This window comes from Leguminivora glycinivorella, chromosome Z (assembly GCF_023078275.1).
Source record: "Leguminivora glycinivorella isolate SPB_JAAS2020 chromosome Z, LegGlyc_1.1, whole genome shotgun sequence".
Lineage (NCBI taxonomy): Eukaryota > Metazoa > Arthropoda > Insecta > Lepidoptera > Tortricidae > Leguminivora > Leguminivora glycinivorella.
The window spans coordinates 15,383,487-15,410,196 of record NC_062998.1 but is presented as its reverse complement, the minus strand read 5'-3'; the positions used below and the strand labels follow the sequence as shown (position 1 = coordinate 15,410,196).

The window sequence follows — 26,710 nt, the reverse complement described above, 5'->3', positions numbered from 1 at the left end:
AATTAATGTTTTGTCAAAATGTCAAATATTTCTTTACCTACTAATCCTATTATCCATCGCTAGTCCACCCGCGTGATACCTACTACCCAGGATTGTCATTAGTGAATCTTAATATGATTATAATAGTGCCAAACATTAAACAGATCTAAAAAGAGCAATGACATCATTAAAATTATAATTTGCTTGATTAATTATTATCGACTTCAGTTATCGATGCCTGTCTCATCCCTATAGTTTGAGACACACACGTGCGCATTTAGCGTCCGTATACACTGTGTTTCTACGAAGTATTTCCATGTGTGATATGTCTGTGTGCATCATAATGAGCATGTGTTATTTTTTTATCATAATGTACGTGTGTATTGACAATAATATTTTTTGCATTTGTGAGTACTCCTTTACATGTGTTATTTCCTCACCTCCCGCGAATCTTGGCAGAATTATTTGTACGTAGACGCAACATGAAGGCTAGTCCAGTCTATATTTCCTCCAAGTATCTAGCTCACGAAATTTCCTATAAAATGCGAAACGAATAAAGTGTATCCCAGATAAAAATAGCCTATGTTACATATAATAGCTGGAGTGCATGTATTCAAGACTTTATAAACAACACGCAAAAAATACGGAACCCGGACGAGTATTGCGTAAACCGCGTTATTATTAGTTTTTAATGATATTAACAATATTTTTCTTCTGCTCAAGTGTTTATATCTTAGGTAACACACGAATCGGACATATGGAAGCAATATCGGATTGCAAATACTTCTACATACTTTCCTCGAAAGTGTTCGTGTCTCAGTTTTCGTTTATGAGCTGAATACCAATAATCATTAAATGAAAGCTGTTCCGGGAAGACATGTATTTAAACGTGCTGTTTGCTTAACACCAATACTTGTACTAGTTGGCAAACTTTGTTGACGAACCGACGTTATACCAACAGTTTTACTGACGTCGTCCCACTCGAGATGAGCTCCGATGGAAGTAAATAAATGGACAACTCGGAACGTGATGTAACTTCGAGGTACCGTTGCGGGTAATTGCAACAAGGCAGTCTGTTGGAAGTACGCGCTACGCTCTACCTACTTTCCAGGTGAATGTTTGCGTTGTTGCTCGCAGAGCGTAGGTAAGTACTATTACTCGGTACAAAGCCGGTACCCACCTACACTATTTATCTCTGCGCAAGCGCTCTCCTTGACCGATCGACAATAGTCATTTCACTGTCACGAATCTTCTGGCACGCGTTAAAAACGACCGCTTGAAGTTGGTACGATGCCGAATGCATTCCAACTATCGTAGTTAAGGTTGCAAATAGCGCATTTGTAGTAATTATTTTTTCTCAAACATGCAATGAAATATTGTCTTTACGTTCCTTAAAATGGGCTGGGAAGTATCGCTTTTTGGGCGCAACAACTCGAGAGGACTGTAAAGGGATTTCATATTATTTTCTCTCGCTCGCACGCTCGCTCGGCCGTATATACCCACTTGGCCAGAAATCCTCATTTTCCCGGCCTCTGATGTAATTTACTAAACTTATTGACGATATTTATAATGACGGAAATGCATATTTACGCAATGATCGAGTAAATTTAATAATGAAGTAGGTACCTATTAAGAAACATTAAAAGTAAATTACAATTCCACAAATGTCGCAACCGGAACAATGTTAATTAAGGCATTGTTTGCAGTAAAGTAAGGAATGAATATTCGCTCATCAATATTCTAGAATAATCTGACCTCTAATCGGACTCGAATGATAAGTAACCCGATACCCGGCCGCCCGATACCCAACCAGCTCACGATAGTGCGCTAACGACCACCCGATACCAACCATAACAACTGCGATATCGAACTGCAAGTTGTTTCAAAACCTTTCAAAATCACATATTTAAAAAGTAGATATCGTAAAATAATAAATTATTTTAATGCATAAAACTTTGGTTGAGCTTTAGTTTTTGACCATTTTATAATTAAAATCACGACTAGATAAATCCCGTGATCAAGTTAAAAATTAGTTGCAAACAATTAGGATTCGATACATTAGGAATTTATCTAGCATTCTTGCATTTCGCAAAGGCAACTAAAATTAAATATAAATAACATAAGATAAGACTCAATAAACCCAATTATGTATGTATTTAGGTATTGAATATCTTCCTTTGTTAAACACAAGAAATATGTTGTGCGCGGGCTGCGTTTCCCCGAAGAGAGTCGTCGCAATAAATAAGTGAAAGTGCAAACCGACACGACCTACTTTACTAGATAGCTCGGGGGTATCTTTGAGACATCCACATTGCAATTGCACTGTGAACTAAGCAAATATGTATTAAACTACAAGTGCACCCACAAACTAGGAATAAAACACTTAGTTACACCAAAAATACAACTAAAGAAGTGCTCGAGCATATACACGCTAATCATAAATAAATACACTTTATGATGAAATTTAATTTGGCGGATGAATATTTAATATATCACCGTAAAATTAGTTCCCTTAAAATGTTGATTTTAATCTTCGCAAGTGTGATGAAAAACTTTGTGTGTAACTTCGGGGGTAATAATAGTACTAATGTCGAGATTTTTCTCTAGTATTTCTCTCGTTTCGATATAAGAATGTTTCAATTACCCCCCTTGTTCCACATTGCTCAATTTGTTTTATTTCGTTAGCAATATGAAAATGAAAGTGTCACCGCCATATTTTCGCTGAAAGCAAGCGAAATGTGTCGCGGACATGGACATTAACATGAGACAGTGGTAGCCTAATAAAATAATCCGAAGTGAGTTATTACTTATTCTAATTTGATTTTGTCACACAGCACACACAATCCTCTACAATGGTCACAAACATGTTAATAAAATTAAAATATCGCATACGCTTTCATACAATTTAGGCTAAAAATAATAAATAGGAATTTTTATTATGATCAATTTGTGCCTCTGCAAAAAATAACTATAATATGAGACCCTTACGTAACGAACATACGATTATTGAGTTTTCTTCGGGTCCTTTCCTAGCATTTTTCTTCTTTGGCTCATCATGTGACCGAAAAGTACGGGGAAGAGAGGAACATAGAGGAACATGTAGAACACTAGGAAGTGGTAGTAGCTGAAGACGAAGTTGTACTTGTTGGGCATGGCGACGGACCAGAGCTGGCGCTCGGCGATCTCGTCCAGCGCGTGGTACATGCACAGCAGCTCGCCCGTCACGCCCAGCGGGTACAGCGCCAGGAACGTCGAGTACCTGCAACACGCCGCACGCTCAGCCCCGCTCTTACTCTACCAGCCTCATCTCATCGCCATCACTATGATACAAGCTAAAACTTTAGCTATTAATATTTACTTAGCAAAAGATCAGAGATTAAGACGATGGCAAAGAGTCCAAACATCATATTAGTTTTATAGACAATTTATATCTTACATCTTCTAGAAGCAGCTCAATAGTAGTGAAAATATGTAAATGTCTGCCTAACATACAAAAGATTAATTACACAGACAAATAACGGACAGGTACATAAGCTTTTGGGTCAACAATGTGACGAATAATAATGGCGCCGCGATTTAAGCTCAGTATCGCTAGCTTCAGGCTCCATTTAGATGGTACGAGTTTCTCTTAAGATTTGGGACGATAAAACTCAGTTATGACTTATGACTTTCACTCACCGAGCGTAAATAAAACTTTTGAGACATAGGTTAGATACCTTGCCGGTTAAACTGCACTTAACATAATATATTTACTATTTATTAGCAAATTAATCCTTCATATACCTATACCTTGTCTCGTTTACGTTACAATTTCAAGATTTTTATTTATTAGAAAATTTGAAAAGGTACCGTAAAATGGTCCTACTTTGCTCCAAAATTGGCTCCACTTTTACGAATCGCATCGCATCTTTTATAAATATGGAGTTATTGTACTTTCAATGGTTTTCTGGGAAATATGTACTCTTTATATACCCTTTAGGTTGAAATTTGTTCCAGTTTAGTTGATACATTCGATATTTTAAAACTTTGTTTTTGGAGCAAAGTAATCTGTATGAAGCAGGATACTTTGCTCCAAGGCAAGATTACTTTGGATTCGGAGCTATTTCTGGCGTGGAGCATTAAATAACGTGCTTTATTCATCAATGCTCCATTGGATGATAGTTGGGGTAGCAGAAAAGCACAAATTTCGCTCAGAATCACAGTTTTTTTTATTGAGATCAATCAAAATATACCTTGTAGCTCCATTAGAATCAGTCTTAAACTTGAATAATTCTTATTGTTACACATAAAGTTTCTCATCTTATTGCTTTTAATTGCAACCATTAAATGTAAAGAGATCTGTCAACAAATTGGGTTAAAGCATCGACATCGACAGCAGCTCTTGCTCGTTTAATATTGGCTGCAAATCTCTTGGACAAGCTTGTATGACGACGCAGGAATGAGGAAACCCATTCTGTCCCTGGCATATTACTTTTAAATCTTTTGATATTTCGGCCAATTTTGTCAAGGTACGCTTTAACAATCATGCGTAAATCCAACTCCGACAGTGGAAATCCGTACTGGCCCATTCTTTCAACGCAGTCGCAGAAATGTAATTCTTCTTCATCATTAAATATGGGTGGAAATCCGGGTCCACCAACCTTTTTGCGGTCTTTTCTAGCCTTAATTCTGTTGATGAGTGTTCTTCTTGGAATATTAAATTCTGCAGCTGCTTTTCTTTGGGTAAAGTTATATCATAATGTACAATGTAAATATGGACAGCTCAAGTCACACGTCTACCCTCTGATGATATTTTTGTATAAATTCTAGGGAGTTCTGTTATTGGCTATACTTATAAGTATATATCTAATTGTACTTTTTTATTGTAAACGCTGTTGAACTTCTCAAAAAAAAAACATTCGACTCTATAGCCCGCAGACATTCTTCCAACGCATCTTCAGTGTAGGCTTAACGCCGTGCGTCAATCCTTCTAACGTACTTTCTGGGTATGATTATCTAAAAAAAACAATACCAGAAAAATTATTAACTGAAAACATTCTTTAAAAGGGATACATTGCTCCTAGAGCAAAATATCCCCAAAACCATGTGCATAGTAAACCCGTTCGTGAAAAAAATTACTAATTTGGAAACTATCAAAGCAATCACTTAAATATGATGTTTCCAGATAGGTAATGAAATGTTAGATGAAACAATAAAACACTCACCAAATTTCATCCAGAGATGTTGGAGATTAGAACAGATTTTTTGAATAAACAAAATCGGTTGCATACACGCGTGTTGAAGTTTTGACAGCTACTGACATGACGTTTAAACTTTTGACAGTCAATCATACCGGTGTTGCCAGGTGAAATCTTGTATTACCCGACAAAAACATAAAAATTTACCCAGCTAACAACCACTTTCGTCTGGAACGGAACTTAACTTTTTTTTTTCTTGGAGCAAAGTTACCACCCAAGGAGCAAAGTAGGACCGTTTTACGGTACAAAAGCTTCACCGGCCCTATTTCATCTATGCGAATTGCGAATGGTTACAAACGATTGTGATGTTACCTGGTGACTAGCAGGAACCGCGGCACAAAGTTGACGAGGTTGAGGGCGTAGTAGGCGTATCGGATGGTCTCGGTGATGGACCAGGCGAGCACGCAGAGCGGCAGGCCGGGGCTGAGCGTGGCGCCGGTGGTGGCCAGCAGCGCGCCGCACACGAGGAACACGCGCGAGTACACCTGCGCCAGCGTGGTGGCCACGCCCGACGGCACCAGCCCGGTGGCCGCGTGCACCACCTGCAACACCATGCCACGCTGCTGCTTTAGCTGTTGTTTGACGCAACGCACCCGACACACCGCCACTGCTATTCACAACGCGTTTAAACTATGTGCGTTCCCATTGAGGGTCCACGTTGGAATTTCGAGCTTGGAATCATCCAACAAATTCCTAATGTGTGGTCACCTGGTCCGTAGTATTTCTTCGCAGGAGTTTGATTATTATTTTAAGAAAAACGGTACATTTGTCTTTACTGATCGATGGAGAAATAGTTAGTAAATATTTTTTACTAACGAGTAGACTATAGCAATTGCCTATTTAACAACCAAATGTTACGTAAATTGATTTATTTTTATGACAAACGTTTCAACTGAGGGACCACCTTTAATCGATTGAAACTTTTGAATGGCATCTTTTACAAACTAAAGCTTGAATTTACAATGATTCTAGTACTTTTACTAACTCTCAGTCACATCTATATTTTAAATAATACTATTTATTGTTCTCTCTTAATGTGAACTTATCGCGATCGATTGAGGGACCACATTCTACATGCCATTTTTTCGTATTGAGTTAGCAGAAAGGAGTCATAATTAATGAAATTAGTTTTACAAATCTTTTACTAAGAGTAGTCATTTACAGAATTTGTAAATTTGAAGTGGATTATGAAATATGGATACCTGACATGCACGACTGAGGGTCCACCTTTAACCGAATGTAACTTTTGAGTGCCTACTTTTACAAATTATTGGTTGAATTTACAATCGTTTGAGAACTTTTACTAAAGACTGACACATTCAAAAGCTCGAAATTCCAACGTGGACCCTCAATGGGAACGCACATGTTTAAACTCAATCACAAAACAAATACATATTAGTCTAATACAATAATAGTAGAAGGTTAACAAAGGTAAAGGACACCTATGGACCTATTCAAGTCCCAATAGTTATGCAGAGTTTTTTTTTATAAAAAAATAATGTGTAAATTAAAATCACGGGCTAGGTCCTAAGTAGCCTATGTTCAGAGCCTAAGGCCTGATTTAGACGACGTGCGAACTCGCATGCGATTTTAGTTACATTGCGGGCTTTTGAGGTTACATATAATTTTGCACAGCCATCAAATACCGCAATGTAATAAAACTCGTGTACGAGTTCTCGTGCCGTCTAAATAGGCCCTAAGACTATGTATAATACTCGTAATGTCGCTTATATAATTTATACCCAAGTAGTTTCATCTGCTATTAGACTACGACAGGGTGCCCAAACAAGTAAGTACCTACATTACTGTAACTTACTTTGCCTTCCTCAGAAAATTCTGTACTCAGTAAGTAAGAATAAGTAAACTTTGGACTTATGTAGGTTATTTATAACCACTTGTTTTATTCAATATATTTTTTGCGAAACAAGGTCATAGGTACAGTCAGCCAAAAAAGTGGTTTACCACTTGTCGACCTTATGTGTTTAAAAATAGAGCCGAAAAGTGGTAAACCACATTCTGACCGTACTGCAATGCAAAGTAAATAAATAAGCAATTAATTACATAAAATGAGCGTCCTACCTACTAACTTGAAATATACTTAAATGCCTAGTTACCTAAAACAGGTTATTTATCGTTTAAAAACCTTATGATTGTTTTTATAATGCAGTGGTATGACATTGTGCAAACGGCCATTGACATTGGAAGGTTCGAAATAATAAAAATAATGAAACAATAGAATCACAGAGACGTGCACATCAATAAGTACATACCTACTAATTGGTTTTAAGGGTCGTGATCCCGTATGTCTAAAATATAAATAATAATTTAGTTACTTTGAACAAGGTGTCATCAGGTGAAAATATACCCCCGATACTTAGATACGTTTCTCTTCTTTGGGCCCTCAAGATGTCCATTATGTACATATACTCAATTAGATTTCTTTTTACGGTGTTTGATGGTCTTATGGAAACCGTGACCGTACCATCGTAGGTACCATCTTTATTTATTTATTTATTTTATTTAAACTTTATTGCACAAATAAAACAAAAATGTACAAATGGCGGACTTAATGCCTAATGGCATTCTCTACCAGTCAACCATCGGGCCAAACAGAGACATGTAAAAATGGTGCAAGGAGAAGGAAAAATGACAATGGTAGAATTATCGAAAACAACTGATTAACTTCATGAAATACTCTTTATACATTATTCACAAAATTTGTCACTGGGCTGTTGTTATAAGTTGGTATTTAAAGATAAAGTTCAAGTGCTGGAGAACGTATTGCCTTGGTATAAAATCCGGTCATAGGTAACTCAGCAAAAATGACCTCAGCCCAGCTTAGCATGACTTGGCATATATCGCGCGACCCCATTATTTCATGAGCTTAACTTTAAGGTCTTTAAGCATGAGAAACGCTCGCTAACGCAAGTCTTGCTGTGGACGTACCTAGTATGGCTAGTATACACTAAAAAACCGGCCAAGTGCGAGTCGCCCACAAACTTTCAAGTTGAATCATCAAATGTTATTCTTATAACTCTACAGACTTGACTAAATTCCTCAAGACTCAATTTCCCACGCCACAAGTAAAAATTAATATACAATTTTATTATTAAACAACGTCCAAAGAAAATCAAGACAATTGGACTTCAATAGTTTACGTTACATTATAACATTGTCATCAGGACGCTCCTAATCCTGACCCAATCCCATTATAACAGGAAAACAAGAAAAGCGCGATGTAGGAAATGAGCGTTCAACGTACAGCGACATACGGTACGGGAGATGATTTTTATGGGATAATTATTTATTGCGTGAACCGATTTAAAAAAAATCCTCTTTTTAAAAGCAGGTACTTTTATTGTTATTCTTTTAAAAATTACAGGTACAATAAACACCCGCAAAATGTAAATCTGAAAGGTTTATTATAAATAAATGAAAAAGTTTCAAGATACGTGTACGATTTTATTTTTCCTGTAATATTTATTATCATAGCCATATTTGGTAAAAAAAAATCATAAATTGTCGTTGGTAAACTTCGGAGATAAGGGGGGCGGAATTTTTTTTTTACATTTTCCTTCAAAAATCGTTTTTTTTTCCACAACAAAAAAATTATAAAAAATTGTTTTGATATGTTAACCTAGTAAGTTGACATTTTCAGTTTGCCCCTTTCATTTGGGCCATTTTATATAATAAATATTAATAAATTAAAAAAAAATCTTTCAATTTGTAGAGGTTCACGATGTTCATAAATATTCCAAATCTCAAAGCGATAGCATAAGTAGTTTTCGAGATATTTAGTAATGTGACAGACAGACAGACAGACGGACGAACAGAGCGGCACCATAAGGGTTCCTCTTGTACCTGTTTGGTACGGAACCCTAAAAATACATTGAATTATTACAGAGTAATAAGTTACCTATATGGTGACAATGACAACCAAAGCGTCAACTGACGTTTATTTTTATTTTAACAAATGTGTATGAATATACACCAAATGTGTATGAATATACACATTTGGCGCCAAAGCGTCACAGTCACAGTTTATTCGATAGTGTGATGTATTTAAGGCCTATAAGTAGGCTAAAAATTTAAATATTTATTTACACAATTTTCCGCTGCTACTCAACCCTAAGGGGCGATTATTAGGTCTTATTAAAGAGTTGGCCTGGTTAACCTGGTTTCCTCTCGGTGCATTCTTTCAACAAAATTGATTATCAAATATCAAAGGATATTCCACTTAGGTACAAGTTCAGATCTCCGGGTTGAATGTCACACGTTTTCCGGATCCGGAAAGGCAGCGAACGCTACTTACTGTTTAAAATTTAAAAAGGAAATGACATGACAACTCAATTTCCGTCACCTCGACGTTGAAAGCGAGACTTTGACACTCGCCTCACCTTCGGCCCAGGGTTCAAGCCGATGACAAACTCATTATTGTTACATTCTAATTTGACATGTTAATTTATTCCGGATTCGGCATTTTCAATTAAATTGTGTAAAATGAAACAAAAGTATCCAGAACATTAGAGAATATTGAGTTGAAGACGAGACAACACGTAGAGGCTCTTAGGGACCATCCCCACTCAGGCGACGCATGTCCTGAGGCGCGGAACGGACGTCAACGCCACGCCGCCCGAATGTAATTTAAAAAACGTCTCCTCAGTACATTTAGTATAGGAATGACGCGCAAGGGACGCGCAAGGGACGTCGCTTGGCGCAAGGGACGTCGCTTGGCGCGAGCGACGCGTCGCCTGGGGGCGCGTCTTACGTCCTTCCTATACAAAATGTACTGAGGAGACGTGTTTTAAATTTCATTCGGGCGGCGTGGCGTTGACGTCCGTTCCGCGCCTCAGGACATGCGTCGCCTGAGTGGGGATGGTCCCTTACGATAATTTAATGAACTGTACTCGTATGCCAAAACGATGCCAACCTAACCATAGGTGCTCTCGTGGCATGTCCACACGTAACTAGAGGCAGCACTCAAAGTAAATCTAGATGGAATCTGAGAAAAAATTACTAAGGTTAATATATACATTCAATAAGTCTACATAAATATTATAATCAGCAGGCTCTTTCCGCTGCACTTCCGCCGTTTGCAATTCACCTCATATATGTAGTAAAAAGTGTAAAAACCGGCCAAGAGCGTGTCGGGCCACGCTCAGTGTAGGGTTCCGTAGTTTTCCGTATTTTTCTCAAAAACTACTAAACCTATCAAGTTCAAAATAATTTTCCTAGAAAGTCTTTATAAAGTTCTACTTTTGTGATTTTTTTCATATTTTTTAAACATATGGTTCAAAAGTTAGAGGGGGGGGGACGCACTTTTTTTTCCTTTAGGAGCGATTATTTCCGAAAATATTAATATTATCTAAAAACAATCTTAGTAAACCCTTATTCATTTTTAAATACCTATCCAAAAATATATCACATGTTGGGGTTGGAATGAAAAAAAATATCAGCCCCCACTTTACATGTAGGGGGGGTACCCTAATAAAACATTTTTTCCCATTTTTTATTTTTGCACTTTGTTGGCGTGATTGATATACATATTGGTACCAAATTTCAGCTTTCTAGTGCTAACGGTTACTGAGATTATCCGCGGACGGACGGACGGACGGACGGACAGACAGACATGGGTTCCTAGTTGACTACGGAACCCTAAAAAAGGCGTATTCGTATATGGCCACGCCAAGTTTTTGTAACGTATACTGACCGGAGCTTTGTACTGGTTCGGAAATGTAGAGTTAAATACACTGAGCTAAGTTGCCAACGATTTTGACAGCCGCGTATGCAGCGTAAAATTTAAATATAGCATGCATTTATATGGTATACCCTCATTGCCAACACAAATGTGTGAACTAAGTACGTGAAGCTTCGGATTGCAAGAGCGGGCATCAGAAACCGGCACGATATGACCCAGAGCAAACGCCATTATTCATGTACCTAACCTTCTAAAAATGAAGTCGTACGTAAGCGATGGATTCACGTATTCGCACAACATAGTTGGTTTTCCCAGACGGTAGTGGACGGTCCGCGCGACGATATGACCTTTTCATACAAATGTAGATACATTTTCCTCCCTGGAGTAATATTAATATTGTTGTAGATATTTTGACGTCTCTACGTAAGATTTTTCAATTAGGGTAATTTTATAATAATTAAAAATTCGAAAAAATCGAACGTAGAGGCATAACTATACGCGGTTATAAATATGTATATAGCAAAATATTTTGCATAATATCGATATCCAAAGAAGAAAAAGAGGTCTACGCGCGTTTGTATGGAGAAGCGACTGCCCCGTTTCCTTTTAAGGAAGCTAGCCTGTACATATTGTCCGCTGTCCGCATTTAGTCATCCGCGAGAGGAGCAGCGGACGCCTTACCTTACAACCGGTTTGACAATTATCACATATTGCTGTTTACGGAAACGAGGGAAAATTACTGACTATCCGGACCCCGATACATATCCGCGGATGCATAGGGGGAATACGCTATGAAACGGACGGGTTATGAAACGGACACTGTCGATATCTTTAAAAAATCGAAGAGAACATGTTCATGACTTATGGTTATTGACAACGCTGATGACCATAGGTAAGCCCACAATAATGACAGATCCCGGCGGTCATTACTTAATTTACTATTTCGCACATTGTAGAACCGCGCGAGTTTAGTAAAAAATGTCGAATATTTGCAAACTGATTTAAAATTCCATAAAATCTTAAACTACAATTGTAATGGTTGTGCTAGTTGCGATATATTCTCAAGAAAATACTGCACAGTGAGACATAATACATATTATCAATACTTAATTATTTGTAATTTGGGTAAAATGTTTATAGGTTAGATGCGCAATGAATCGGACAGGTACCGTCGCACTGAAACGGACGTACAATAATGTACCAGTCTACCAGTCATTGTCCGATTCATTATTCCTGCATATTATAGTTACTGTAGTTTTTATAAATAGTTTTATTTATTTTCATCACTATCAGATGCCGCCAAAGAAGGGCATTCGTCCTGAAAAAGCTGCAGTAGAGTCTGCTGTAGAGTTTTTGTAGTTGTTAATTATATGACCTCAGTTTGGGTTCTACCAAAGTAATTGACTTGTTAAAATAATTATCATTATGTAAAAACAGTAACTTAGTGAGACATTGAGTATTTACGTGCCTCAAAGTAAGGCATTCCTTGTCCATTTCAAGACACCCACTGGTGATTCAATTGTACATGCGTCATGAAACGGACATAAATGTGATAAATCAAATATGTATAGATTTTTCTCACTAAAAATGAAGTTTCATTAAATATGGTGTATTAATAATTATACTATAGTACTTATATCCGAAATGTATAAGGATAGTTAACTAGTTCCTAAGTTTTTAACTACAGTATCTTGCTTCAAAGTTTAATGTCCGTTTCATGGCGGATCTCCCCTACAAAGCTTACACTTTAGTTATACAATAATAATTATTATTATGTAGGTACGTTGCAAGCTATAAGCAACGTAAATAGTGAATTCCCAGAGAAAATAAGTTTTGAATTTAATTTAAACGACATAATTTGTACATAACTAGGCATGACGATACCTTATCTACCTATTAGCACACCTCGGACACTGGCGATCAAATATATTGAAAGAGGCGCATTCCTAGCACAGTCTTAGCTCGTGTAGGTGAACGTGTACTATGCTTGTATGAGTGAAATATGACAGGTCGACTGTTCGTGTTTTTGACAGGCTGTAACTGTGAGGTAACCGAGAGGGGGTGTGCGGCACTTTCAGCGGGGAGCGGGAGTGGCCATACTGTACGATAGTACTCTTTATTAGACTGTGCTATTAGTCATCATCTTCGACAGCTACATTTCAGCACAAATGCGAAATAATGCATTGCAAGTCAAGATTCCCCCATGAGGGCTATGATTATTGACTCGACCACCAAGATCTGACAAAGGCCAAATTGACAAAAATAATATTTCGTTTAACTATTACTTAATTGAAAGAGCCATAAATTACTGAGTCTATAAAAGTGGTTTCTGATTACGTCTTCGATGTAACCCTGTATAAGTAAATACATATTGTTTACATCCACCCTCATCTTACAACGACTACAACGTGTATGTTGGCGTTTTAATGAGATACGTTTAAATAATCAACTTATGCATAATGAATACGCAGTGGCAGCTATACTATTATATTACCAAGTATGCCTATTAGTTACATTGTGCTGTGCGCATAATGTTTATTATTACCTTCTTATAAATACGTAAGGCGGCATTTAACATAACTACGACACAATTGCTCGTAAAAATACCACTTTTTCGCATGTGGAAGTCGGATATAGGTCAAACTGTGGACATGAATATTGAACTTTACTAGCTTATTTTATTACCTAAACAAGGAAAACATTTAGACTAAAGCAAAACGTAAATAAGGAGGTCAAAACTAGGTCCCATGGCGCAGATTTTAGATATGTGAACATGAGACTGGCGGAGGGGAAAAGTATTATTTAATAAATAACAACTGACCGTTTAAGATAAAATTTTGCGTAATTTTGATATTTCACTGATACATGTAATAATTCTACCGCTAAGCGTGTTAAAACTTGAATGTCTTATCCTTCTTCTAGATTTCAAGCGTAAATATTGCAGAACAGATACTCCTATTGGTTTCTTCATAGTTAACAAATTAAAACGAGGTGTTTTTTCTCCAATAATGGACGGCAGTTCTCCAGTAATGGATCCCCCATTATGGACAGTGAAATAAGTTTAAGATTTTACTTTTAAAGCCAACTGATACTTGAGTATTAGCAGAGAAAAGAGGCTACAAAGAATGGGAACTCCGTAATCCAATTTATATGTTTGACTCGTAAAACAATAGATGGCATTACTATACTCTCGCGATAAATGGTATTTTTCAATTCACGAAATAATTTCATTTAAATGACCCAAGTCGTAATATTTAAAAATTTGGAACTTGATCACACAACATTATCATTATATAACACCGAAATTTACAAAAACAATTAAGTATTTTTTTACCAATCGGGATTTTTCGTACAATTCGCATCAGAGTAAAGGACCCGCCCTAGGAAATGACATGTAAGAGTTACAGTTTTTCGTCAGCATCGGTAAGAGGACAGTTAGTATAGCGGCTACTCCGTCTGATTCTCGAACGTGAGGTCTTCGGTTCCAATTCCCAGATTGGCATTACTTTTTGTATTTTTTCTTGTTTTACTCTGTTACTTTTTTTATTATAATATTTAAAATTAAGAAAAGTAACAAATTTTCTTTATTATAATATTTATAATAAAGAAATCTTTGCTTAAATAAACATGAGGTATACAGAAAAAGAAAGGCACTTTGCTAAAAATAAAATTATTTATTAACTTAAACATAAATTTTCGTAACGTTTATTAATAAACTTCAAAATAATAACACGAGCTTTTTTATTAGGGTTCCGTAGTCAACTAGGAACCCCTATAGTTTCGCCATGTCTGTCTGTCCGTCCGTCCGTCAATATGTATATTGTATATCAATCACGCCAACAAAGTGCAAAAATAAAATATGTAATTTTTTGATTTATTAGTGTGGGTCCCGCTACATGTAAAGTTTTTATTCATTCCAACCCCAACGTGTGATATATTGTTGGATAGGTATTTAAAAATGAATAAGGGTTTACTAAGATCGTTTTTTGATAATATTAATATTTTCGGAAATAATCCCTCCTAAAGGAAAAAAAAGTGCGTCCCCCCCCCTCTAACTTTTGAACCATAAGTTTAAAAAATATGAAAAAAATCACAAAAGTAGAACTTTATAAGGACTTTCTAGGAAAATTGTTTTGAACTTGATAGGTTCAGTAGTTTTTGAGAAAAATACGGAAAACTACAGAACCCTACACTGAGCGTGGTCCGACACGCTCTTGGCCGGTTTTAGTCATACTTGTTATGGAGAATTTTTGGCCAAAAGCTGCACTTTTGGATGGAAGCAAGCCGCTTTGCATGGTGATAATAGGCATCATAGTAAACGATTTTTCCCGAGAATATCGAAATTTCATCCCTTAGGAAACCGAGCGTAGCGAGGTGTTTTATGAAAATGAAAAAAAATCTATCTTTTTATTGTACCGTCCGATTTTGACAAAACGTATCTCAAATGAAAGGTATTGCTTTATGTAATAAAAAAAATTAAAACAAAAATTATTATAAAAAAAGTAAGAAAAGAATTTAAAAAAAATTTACGTCTCGCACTGAATAACTTCAAAGGATGACAGACAAAATGTACAATGTCGATATATGAGTTTTTAGGGTTCCGTAGTCAACTAGGAACCCTTATAGTTTCGCCATGTCTGTCTGTCCGTCCGTCCGTCCGTCCGTCCGTCCGTCCGTCCGTCCGCGGATAATCTCAGTAACCGTTGGCACTAGAAAGCTGAAATTTGGTACCAATATGTATAGAAATCACGCCAACAAAGTGCAAAAATAAAAAATGGAAAAAAATGTTTTATTAGGGTACCCCCCCTACATGTAAAGTGGGGGCTGATATTTTTTTTCATTCCAACCCCAACATGTGATATATTGTTGGATAGGTATTTAAAAATGAATAAGGGTTTACTAAGATCGTTTTTTGATAATATTAATATTTTCGGAAATAATCGCTCCTAAAGGAAAAAAAGTGCGTCCCCCCCCTCTAACTTTTGAACCATATGTTTAAAAAATATGAAAAAAATCACAAAAGTAGAACTTTATAAAGACTTTCTAGGAAAATTGTTTTGAACTTGATAGGTCCAGTAGTTTTTGAGAAAAATACGGAAAACTACGGAACCCTACACTGAGCGTGGCCCGACACGCTCTTGGGCGGTTTTTTTTAAATCAAAGACAGATAAATTAATAGTAGACACGGTATAATATCGATCTATGAATTTTTTAAATTAAAGACAAATAGATTCATGATTATAAACTAAAAACTGAATCGAAATCGGATCAGTAGTTTTTAAGATACGAGTAATCAAAGTTGGCTTAGTTTGTTTATATGGTCGCTTATAAATTCCTTAGCTAGAAAGTCAGAAACATTATATTTTTCTTACAGTTAGAAGTATGCATTGGTAATAGACATCATAATAAACATTTTTTACGAGGATATAAAAATTTGGTCTCTTAGAAAGCCGAGAGTAGCAAGGTCTGTTACGAAAAACAAAAAAAAAACATAATATTGTCTTCGGTTACCGCGATAGTTACTCATAGAAGTATGCATTGGTAATAGACATCATAATAAACATTTTTTACGAGGATATAAAAATTTGGTCTCTTAGAAAGCCGAGAGTAGCAAGGTCTGTTACGAAAAACAAATAAAAAACATAATATTGTCTTCGGTTACCGCGATAGTTACTCATGAAATAAAACTATGGAAACGGATTAAATCGCGTATAATGAATTTAAAATACATCCCGACGTTTCGAACTCTTTACAGCGTTCGTGGTCAACGGGTGACTGAGGAAAAATTAAAATGTGCAAAAACTACCCACTTACAAGAAATATTAACGAACCATGACCACAAATAATATAGATTTCTAAGGCAGGTTCACACACTATTAATAAAGCCAATTATACAATATTCAAAAAATTTTACCATTACTCTGTTAAAAAAAAAAAAAAAAAAAAAAATTAACCAATTAATCTACACAAAATTGACAAAGAAACAAACTGCAAATGTCCAACACCATACAACACAAATGCCTCACAGCCTTCGTCGTGCTTGTTCCATTATCAGATGTACTACTGGATCCCAAGCCGGTGGTAAAGTAAAGCCATCCTCTCTATTAAAGTTTGGATATTTCTTGATCTCAATGGCCTCTCGCAACATTCTGGGTATATATCGCTTCTCCTTAGCGAGAACCAGAGGCTTGTCAAACTTTATAGCATGATTGACTTTATCCATGACATGTTCAGAGACTGCAGACCTTTGCCGACGGTGCTGACTTTCTCGCAAAGGAATTTCAAAGTGGCCATATAAAGCAAATTTTCCCAAATTTGGCAACTTGTATCTTAAGAAATGCTAATCCGATTTCGTTGCTGTCTTTAGTTTTCAACTATGAATTTATCTGTCTTTGATATAAAAAAAAACTCATATATCAAAAAACAAAAAATGAAAAAAAAAATAAAGAAAGTAAATTTAAACTCTCTCGCACTAAATAACTTCAAAGAATGACAGACAAAATGTACGACATTGTACATTTTGTCTGTCATTCTTTGAAGTTATTTAGTGCGAGACGTAAATTTTTATTTTTTTTTTCATTTTTTTTTAATTACATAAAGCAATACCTTTCATTTGAGATACGTTTTGTCAAAATTGGACGATACAATAAAAAAATACAATTATTTTTCATTTTCATAAAACACCTCACTGCTAGGGAATGCAGAACCGGTACCAGTCCCAGAACCGGGACTGAGATTTCCGGTCTGGGGAAGAACCGGGAAATCCCGGTTCTTCGGTACTTTTTGGTACTGAGGGTTTACTAGTACATTTGTTGAGGTTACATACCTACAATTTAATGTTCCTACTATACAACTCATGATTTAAATAATTAATATGACCTATTATTTTATTCCGTCCTCTTGACTTCGGCGGCAAGTGATTAGAGAGTCGAGTAGGTATAGGACCTATACCTATGGGTTTTATAAACAGACAACAAGTAGGCGCGAACAATACTTTTCTATGATAAAATAATAAAATAATAAATATACGTATTATAGGACATTCTTAAACAGATTGACTGAACCCCACGGTAACTCAAGAAGGCTTGTGTTGTGGGTACTCAGACAACGATATATATAATATACAAATACTTAATATACATAGAAAACATCCATGACTCAGGAACAAATATCTGTGCTCATCACACAAATAAATGATTAAACTTCAAATCATACTTATTTTCCTAATATTCAATTATGTATATATATAAAAAAGTAAAAAAACAACAATATAACTGTTTTTCAAACACATTAAAAAAAATCCGGAGCTGGGTCTCGAACTCGAGATCACAGACGTGCAAGTCAAATACACTAACCCCTAAGCCAAAAAACAAGGAGCCGCCCGGCTCAAAATATTGAATCATATTCAGATATGGTTACTCGGCAATTTAATTAATTATTATCTCACTAGACGGCACTTTTAAACATTGAAAATAGCGCCATCTGTAAATAACTCGAAAACTAAGAGGTACTAGCGACGATAACTCGCGTTAAGTAGGCCGTGTAGCGATGTACTGAGTTACATGTCTTCCTTTATTTAGTCTATGGTATTAGTCAATTTTATACACCCCAAATAAAATTAGTTTAGGTTATTTTAATTTAACATAGGATTGTTTCTTGTAAATTTTGGTTTCGTAAATTGTTCCTTGTTCATCATAGGAGGTATGCAGTTTTCCGGTTCCAGTTATGGATACTCGCAAAATAACACTATTTCTTTATATCTTTGGAATAACAAACTAGTATGTTTTATACCTTATCTCATGGTTAATGCAATAAGGTAAAACTCATTCAAGTTTACCCCGAGTATTATTTCTTTATTATTTTATACATGAACTCAACTCTCTTAGCAACATTACTAAGAATTCGTCCTGATATTTTTTTCAGTAAACTGATGACTTTTATCTAGCCGCTAATTCTATATTTAATTCCTTCTATTATACTATTCTAATTCCTTCAGAAATAAACGAATTAAATGAAACTTCAAAATTAAGCAGCTCTATGACTCTTGTTTATGGTACAATACCGTCAGTTTTTATTATAGAAACTAATTTTAGATATTTATTTTTAAGGATTTGTGATTTTTTGTCCATAATGGCATCACCGTCCATTACAGGGTATTTTACATTACTTCGAATGTCTTTAGTGATTTCAAGTTTGCCGAACCTTGGTTCAGGATGAAGGCTGTTTCTCAGTATCAAAGTAAACATATTATTAGGAAATGTCGCTAATTCCAAACCAAGCGCCAGTATTACGTAGTAGGCACCGTACTTTGTCGTTTAAGTACGCGAGAACGTATTAGATAATGACAGACTATTGGAGACATTGGTCTATCCTCTTTTAGTCGCGCTTTTATGCGGTTTAAAAGTGCCATAAATAACCCACAACTCTTCATTTGGAGCGTTTACTGCTATATAACAGGCACTATATGTATAAATCAAAGTTATAATCATATAACTATTAGTTTAAATTATATAGTCGCAGTAATAAGGTAATTTAAAGCAACAAAGTAATCTAAGTAGGAAATTAAATCTAAGGCACGGCAATAAATGCTAGTTATTAAGACGCCAAATATTTTATCTTATGTTGTACATAACTCAACCAATTTAAAGGAGACACTAAAGAGGCTTCCTATCTGGAATTTCTAATATTAACAGTCAGTTTATCCATACTAATATTATAAATGGGAAAGTGTGTGTGTCTGTTTGTTTGTCCGTCTTTCACGGCAAAACGGAGCGACGAATTGTCTAGATTTTTTAAGTGGAGATAGCAGGGATGGAAAGTGACATAGGCTACTTTTTGTCTCTTTCTAAAGCGAGCAAAGCCGCGGGCAAAAGCTAGTATTATGTATATACAGGATATTCGTAACTCGTGTCACGAATTTCCTTTTCGCACGTGTATCGTACGACGTTTTTCAGTACAGATGGCACTCCGAAGTTTCGACCTGGCATATAATGAACCACTTCTCGCACTAGTGCGTAAAAAAAACACCATCTGTACTGAAATAGTACATTACGATACAAGTGCGTATAAAAGGAAGTTCAAAACGAGTAACCATAAATTAAAACACGACCGAAGGGAGTGTTTTAAATCGACACGAGTTACTACGAGGGGCGTTCAATAAGTAATGATAATGAGTATTAAAACATAACAATGTAAGTATCCCTATATTTTTATAATTAAAAGTAACTCTTTTGTGATTTATTTACATAATTAATTTTGTCAATTTTTTTTTTTTGGCCCCTTTAAAAATTAAAATCTTAACGATAGTCTAAATACCATGTCAGTAAGCACTTCCCTTCATTATACTTCAGAATAGCGATTATATTACAATTTTATTTTCACCACACCAACTGGTAAAGGCTTTCTTTGCTATTCGAAAACAGATAGCAAAATTGCATTTTATCCACAAGGGGGTAAAGTAATTGCATACAAATTTTAACTCGATGTCTTAATCTGGCGGCTAGATTTTACCTATAAATGATGATTTTGAATCATAAATATTGAATAAATTGATGGATTTGATTTATTTGGATGTTTTATAGTCAGTATTTTGTTCGTGTTGGTGTGGTGAAAAATGTTGTGTTTCACTCGGTGGCAAAGTTTGTTTAACCTTCGTGCCTTGATACCCTCGCAACGCTCAAGATTCCACTTTTTGAACCACTCGCTACGCTCGCGGTTCAATATTGGAATCTTTCGCTTGCTCAGGTATCAATATTGGCACGTGCGGTTAAACAACTACTTTGCCCCCTTGTAAAACAAATAACTATTAAAGGTCGGGTATAAAATATTAATGATCCTTATATTACCTTCAATATTATGTATGTCACTTGTAGCTTTAAATGCACTAACTTGAGCAGCAGCCCCGGCAATTTGGGGGTTCGGCCCTGTCGACTGTCATTTTGAAGGCCAAAAACATTATTATTTGTTTGTTTAAAATGTTCTTATTGTAACTAATTTTTTTTTAAGTATATTAAAATGATTGTATGTTCTTCTTTAATACTAACGTAATTTTGTTTCCAATCTATATTCTCAATTTTCGTGATAATCTGTAAAAATCGTGAACATGACCCAAAACAGCACCTAGATTTTTTTTGGATACCATACCGTTTGAAAATGTATCTATACGAACTTTTTTTATTGATGTTACTAACAAAGGATAAACCCAGCTTTAATTTAAAGTATGATTATTTTTGATATTAATGTCAGAAATGAACTCACGACATGTCAAATATTCATGAAAACATGCTCTTATTTTACTGAAAATGTTCATCCCCCACCTTGTGTCAATTATTTACATATCGAAGAAAAACAAATGAAAGTAGTAAAAATTTGAATTATGCAATTTCACTTTAATGAGTACTGCTACATGGACAAGTTAAGAAAAATTAAATCAAGATACAAGAACATATCCATTCTCATTACTTTTTGAACGTCCCTCGTAGATTCACCTACTTTTATCAATTTTAAAGCAGTTAATTTGACTTTATTCAAGGTGACCTTGAATAAAGTCAAATTAACTGCTTTAAAAGTGATAAAAGTATGTGAATCTAGTAATAAAGATGATTTACCACCTGTGGAACTACTGGAAGCAGTAATAAACGCATTTTTTGCGTTGTGGTTTCCTCGCTATAGTGAAGGGAAAAGTTTTGTGTTACACTCGGGTGCAAATGTATTTTACTTCTCGTGTGTTAAAAAACTCGCAAGTTCAGGATTCTATTCTCGAACCACTCGCTTCGCTCGTGGTTCAACTATAGAATCCTTTCACTTGCTCGTTTTTCAATTCCACACTCGGCGTTAAAATACAACTTTGCCCCCTTGTATAACAAATAACTATTATTACTCGTATTATATGTTCAAAGTAGTTTCTTTATTTAAATACAAACAAAGAAGTAGGTATTTACTAACCCATTAAACTTTTAATTTTTTTAAACATATTCTGTAAATGATTAGAGCCCCAGTAAGAAAAGGTTTCTTGAAATGTAACCTCGAGTTTTACGTGGACGATTGGGTGCGGAGATTAAATTGAGTACCTATATGTAGGTATACTATACATATAGGTACTTACCACAACACAACACAACACAACATCGTGTTAATTGTGGGAAGTTTATGTTCTGGACAAAAAATGTATTGGTTTTATGATGATGACGCACTTACACTGACGATGACGTCGGAACACAAGAGTCTCGTATGAGAATTTCATTACATGACGGTATTTGATTGACCTGCTGAATTGCATATAGCCTCAAAAATCGGCAATATAACTATTATCGCGCGCCGTGTTAATGGCTCGTCCTAACTAAATCTATGCGTATTTTCTATACGACACAGTGACGCATGGTGTTTGTCAGTCTATATGTAAGTATGGTTTTTGTAGCACTGGAAGATCGAATACATGAGATTCATCAAATCGGATGATTCTTACGTAAATCCATTTGTACTGTAAAGACTAAGGGCCAGTTGCATCAACCACAGTTAACAGACACATCAGCGTCACGCAGCAGAAGTCTATGGATATTCCCAAATATAAAAAAAACTGAGAACGCTAAATTCGGTGACAGACGGTTTGATGCAACCGATCCTACCTCGATTGTAAAAATACAAACAATATCATGAGTTGATCATGATCACAATCAAGACGCCATTATTTGTCATACTCGTAAATGTGTCGCTTAACTTCAAACTCTGGTATTCTGCTATAAGGTTGATTATTTTTTCAGTTTATATATATTTTTATACATAACGAACCTTAAAGCAGATTGGATTTACACGAGTTTGAAGTTAAGCGACACAAATGACAATCGACGTAACTTCTCGTCGAGTGGATCCTATTACTTAATGGGATTTCAAAATAATAATATAGGTTTCTTTGATTACTTATTATGAGTTTCGATTGGTCTTTTAGGGTCTATACTAATATAACTTACGTAAATAGTTAAACGTAGATTACACTGCCGGAAATTCCTATTTTTTTGAACAGGCTTGTTTTAAACGTCAGTATAGTGTTAATAGGATTTGCTAATAAAAAATGTATAAATTAAATATATATTTTTCCAATTACGGTAGACTTAGACTATTAAGTATGAAAGGAAGATATTTACTTACTCAAAATATTAACAGCATCGTGAGAAACAAGATATTATGTCATTGCTTTGTAAAAATGTTAAAGCATGTGTGTATCAAGTGTGTACACTGTACATGGTACATTTGAACTTCGCATAACTACGTATATACATGTATTTGGCGAGTGTGCCACCGTATTTATGTTACAAACAAACCTATTACCTATAATTGGTACCTTTCCATCCTTGGAAGGATTCGATTGAAGGGAGTCGATTTCATATATACTAGTCCCTACACCAATTCTTGATATTTCGCTTCGACGGCCCAGCAACCTGCCAATGGTATTGAGATAGAGCAGAGGGCTCAATAAGTTGAGAGGAGCCCCTGGAATTCTAATATGATGACTGCTGACAATTGAATCCATCTCCATTGATTACAGTGCAGAGGGGTAGGCTGGTACTGAACCACATTGGTGATTAAATTTTTAATGTGTGAGCATTGCAAAAATACTCTGTAGGACTTAATTTTCTCATGAATGTGCAATTAGAAAAATTTCATATAAGGGCACATAACATATAGACAGACATGATAATTGTTTAAATATCTATAAGCAACTTTGCAGTTAAACTAATCATTATAATAAAATCTCTTCTGCTACTGTACTAAACTAAATAATCATGTATATTTTATTTATTTAACTTTATTCCTTCTAATTCTTTGGTCTCTACTTTCCCCTTTGGAAATCAGGTGTGAATGTATGAATGTTTGGATGTCCTTTTAATTTTGTCATAATTTTTACTACATACCGGGAGAATTACACAAAACTGTTTACTTAGAATATGCCAAATTTTAATTATGTACGCAAGGCAGTGTTAGGAGATTATAAATGACTACAGTTTTACTAATAACATGTTGTAAGCGAAATGATTGTTGGAAGAAATCATTAAAAAAGTTATTAAGTGAAAACTTGTATTAAAATTTTATTTTAAAAAGCACTGAGAGCAGCCACAGCTGTCAAAATGTTGATGTAGTGTGATGAGTCCTTTAAATTAGTGGTTGCATGAAAAGTTTAAAGAATCCATGTTTAGAAGTAAGTTTCTTTTGGATAAGATGTGAAAAATGTGTTAATATAGCCTTACCTCTACTATTGCAGCATTCTGGAAGATCACTACAGTCCACTTGATTTCAGGCCAATAATTGTCCAGAGAGCCCCGATTCAGGAAATACACTAACGTTTGTAACAACAGGTACCCCCATCTGGAATCAACAATACTGTGACAATCGCGCCATAATACCATTAAACAATATAATTATATAAAACAAAGTACTTAAATATTGTTTTCTTTTTGTTTGGTACCTTATTATTATTATTTATTTATTTGAAAACATATTTTAAAGACATTACAGATAAATCCAATGCACCATGAAACCTTTCTACTTATGACTTAATATATGAAAACACATAAGGCAATTATTTTAATTAGAAGAACATATATATTCAGCTGTATTATAGCAATATTATAAAATAGTTACGGCTAAAAATAAGTATCCAAAAGGTACAACTAAAATTGTTCCTATACCTTCATTATTCTTAATTAAAAATATTTTACGTTAAAAGTACTCATATGATCTATATAATTTACTTACCCTAATGTTTGCACAGTATTATACGCTATGAGATATAATTTACCGGCCGACGAAACTTCTGCTTTTTTAGCACTCGTACTTTTAGGACTCATTATATTTTATAGAGTACGGAGTGATACAATTAAAATAAATAAAAAATCTTAGGTCTAAAAAGTTAGAACATGTATTATTTTATTTTACAGAAATATCCAATGTTTACAATCGCAATTTTTTTAAGAATCTTTGGCTTTAAATAAACTGCTATCAATAATTTATTAAACTCAAAAGGAAAAAATAATAATTTGGTAAATGAACAATAATCAATATAACTAGTCAACAACAATAAGTTAATTACTTTACTTAATAAAAATTGTAAATAATATGTAACAAGGTGCGCGCACTTTACATGTAATGCTTCACTCAGTGCTCTGTCAAGAGTGTCAAGTCTGTGCTTCTGTCAGTGTTTGGTTGCCGGTTGGTAATGTGACTTTATAAGGTGCGTATACACACTGGGTCAACGAATGTCACCCATGGAAATGCGGTGTACAATTATGTTTTCCCCTCACTGGCTCGGAAACACGTGTTTTGTCCTTTAATACCAGCGGGTAAAAACGCATTTTATCCACTAGTGGGTAAAGTAATTTGACCTTGAATAAAGTCAAATTAACTGCTTTAAAATTGATAAAAGTAGGTTAATCTATTAATAAAGATGATTTACCACCTGTGGAACTACTAGAAGCAGTAATAAACGCATTTTTTGCGTTCTAGTTTCCTCGCTATAGTGAGGGGAAAATTTTGTGTTACACTCGGGTGCAAATGTATTTTACTTCTCGTGTGTTAAAAAACTCGCAAGTTCAGGATTCTATTCTCGAACCACTCGCTTCGCTCGTGGTTCAACTATAGAATCCTTTCACTTGCTCGTTTTTCAATTCCACACTCGACGTTAAAATACAACTTTGCCCCCTTGTATAACAAATAACTATTTTACACTGTTTTTATTATGCTCCGCGCACACGGATGCAACATTTGCACGGCGACATTTTTTGTCTCTGTCGTGCGTCTAAGGGCTAGTTCAGACACGGCGGAAACCGCGCGGATGCAAACCGCGCGGATCTTATTTCAATAGCATGGTACCAGAACGTTCACACTACACCGCGCGGACTATGCATCCGCGCGGTAGTCGCAACTCGACCGCAAGAAAATGAAAACGCGCGTTCGCCGCGCGGTCCAAATTCTATGACGTTGCCTACGCGTGTTCAGTTGCTTCGCGGAATCCGCGCGTGCCGCACGTTACATGACAATGGAGCGCTTTGACACCGAATTATTTGTAGACGAAATTGAAAAAAGACCAGCGCTATGGGACATCCAGTATGCAGATTATTCCAGTAAAATAGTCAAAACAGAGGTAGGCAGCAGCTGGTAGAGATTTTTGGTGACAAAGAGGATTCGTTGGCGAAAAAAAATGTTTGGTTAGTTGGTACTTTATTTACAATTTTCTACAGTAGTTACATGTAAATTCTATATTTTTATATCGCGACTCTCATTTACAAGGTAATGAGCATATCTATCTCTTATGTTCAAAGATGACGGTGTACTTCTTCCTGCGTACGATCTATTAAGATTTCTCATGGGTGCAGAGTATAAAGTGTTTTTATACCGCACACCATCTCTTGTTCTAACAAAATTGTGTATTATTGAACTGAGAGGCTGTCACGTCACATCACCTCGCACCGCACAATAACCGCGCATGTCTGAACACTTTCGTTCGCTCGCGGATTGGATCCGCCGTGTCTGAACTAGCCCTAAGGCAGCGTTCCCACTTAAGCTAGGAACATACTACGCGGACGTCCGTCGTAAAACGACCGCGACCGCGACCTATCAGTGTGCACGGAACAAAACATCCAGAGAGCCAGATTTCGATCGGACGTCCGTGCGCTCAAGGCCACGTCCGCGTCCGTCGACCGATAGTTTGCACGGTTATGTGTATTTCCATTGTCCAGATTCCCGTCCGCGGTCGATTTACGACGGACGTCCGCGTAGTGTGTTCCTAGCTTTATGCGTCGCGTGT

General features: G+C 35.8%; 1 protein-coding gene across 1 annotated transcript; it reads right to left on the bottom strand.

The window, feature by feature from the left end:
- Positions 1-25,078, bottom strand: LOC125241249 (very-long-chain (3R)-3-hydroxyacyl-CoA dehydratase hpo-8). The gene is made up of 4 exons (XM_048149622.1): positions 24,664-25,078; positions 24,156-24,273; positions 5,529-5,758; positions 1-3,238 (listed from the first exon to the last, which is right to left on the bottom strand). Exons 1-4 carry the CDS (start codon positions 24,753-24,755, stop codon positions 2,983-2,985), a joined length of 696 nt encoding a protein of 231 aa, XP_048005579.1. The 5' UTR covers positions 24,756-25,078; the 3' UTR covers positions 1-2,982.
- Positions 25,079-26,710: the final 1,632 nt, after the last annotated feature.

Bases quoted from the DNA above. Each gene is read 5' to 3' on its own strand.
- LOC125241249 (XM_048149622.1), bottom strand. From the start codon at position 24,755: ATGAGTCCTAAAAGTACGAGTGCTAAAAAAGCAGAAGTTTCGTCGGCC. The intron at 24,274-24,663 runs GTAAGTAAATTA...TGTTGATTCCAG, and splicing joins AATACTGTGCAAACATTAGG to ATGGGGGTACCTGTTGTTAC. The intron at 3,239-5,528 runs GTAACATCACAA...GGCGTGTTGCAG, and splicing joins CGGTTCCTGCTAGTCACCAG to GTACTCGACGTTCCTGGCGC.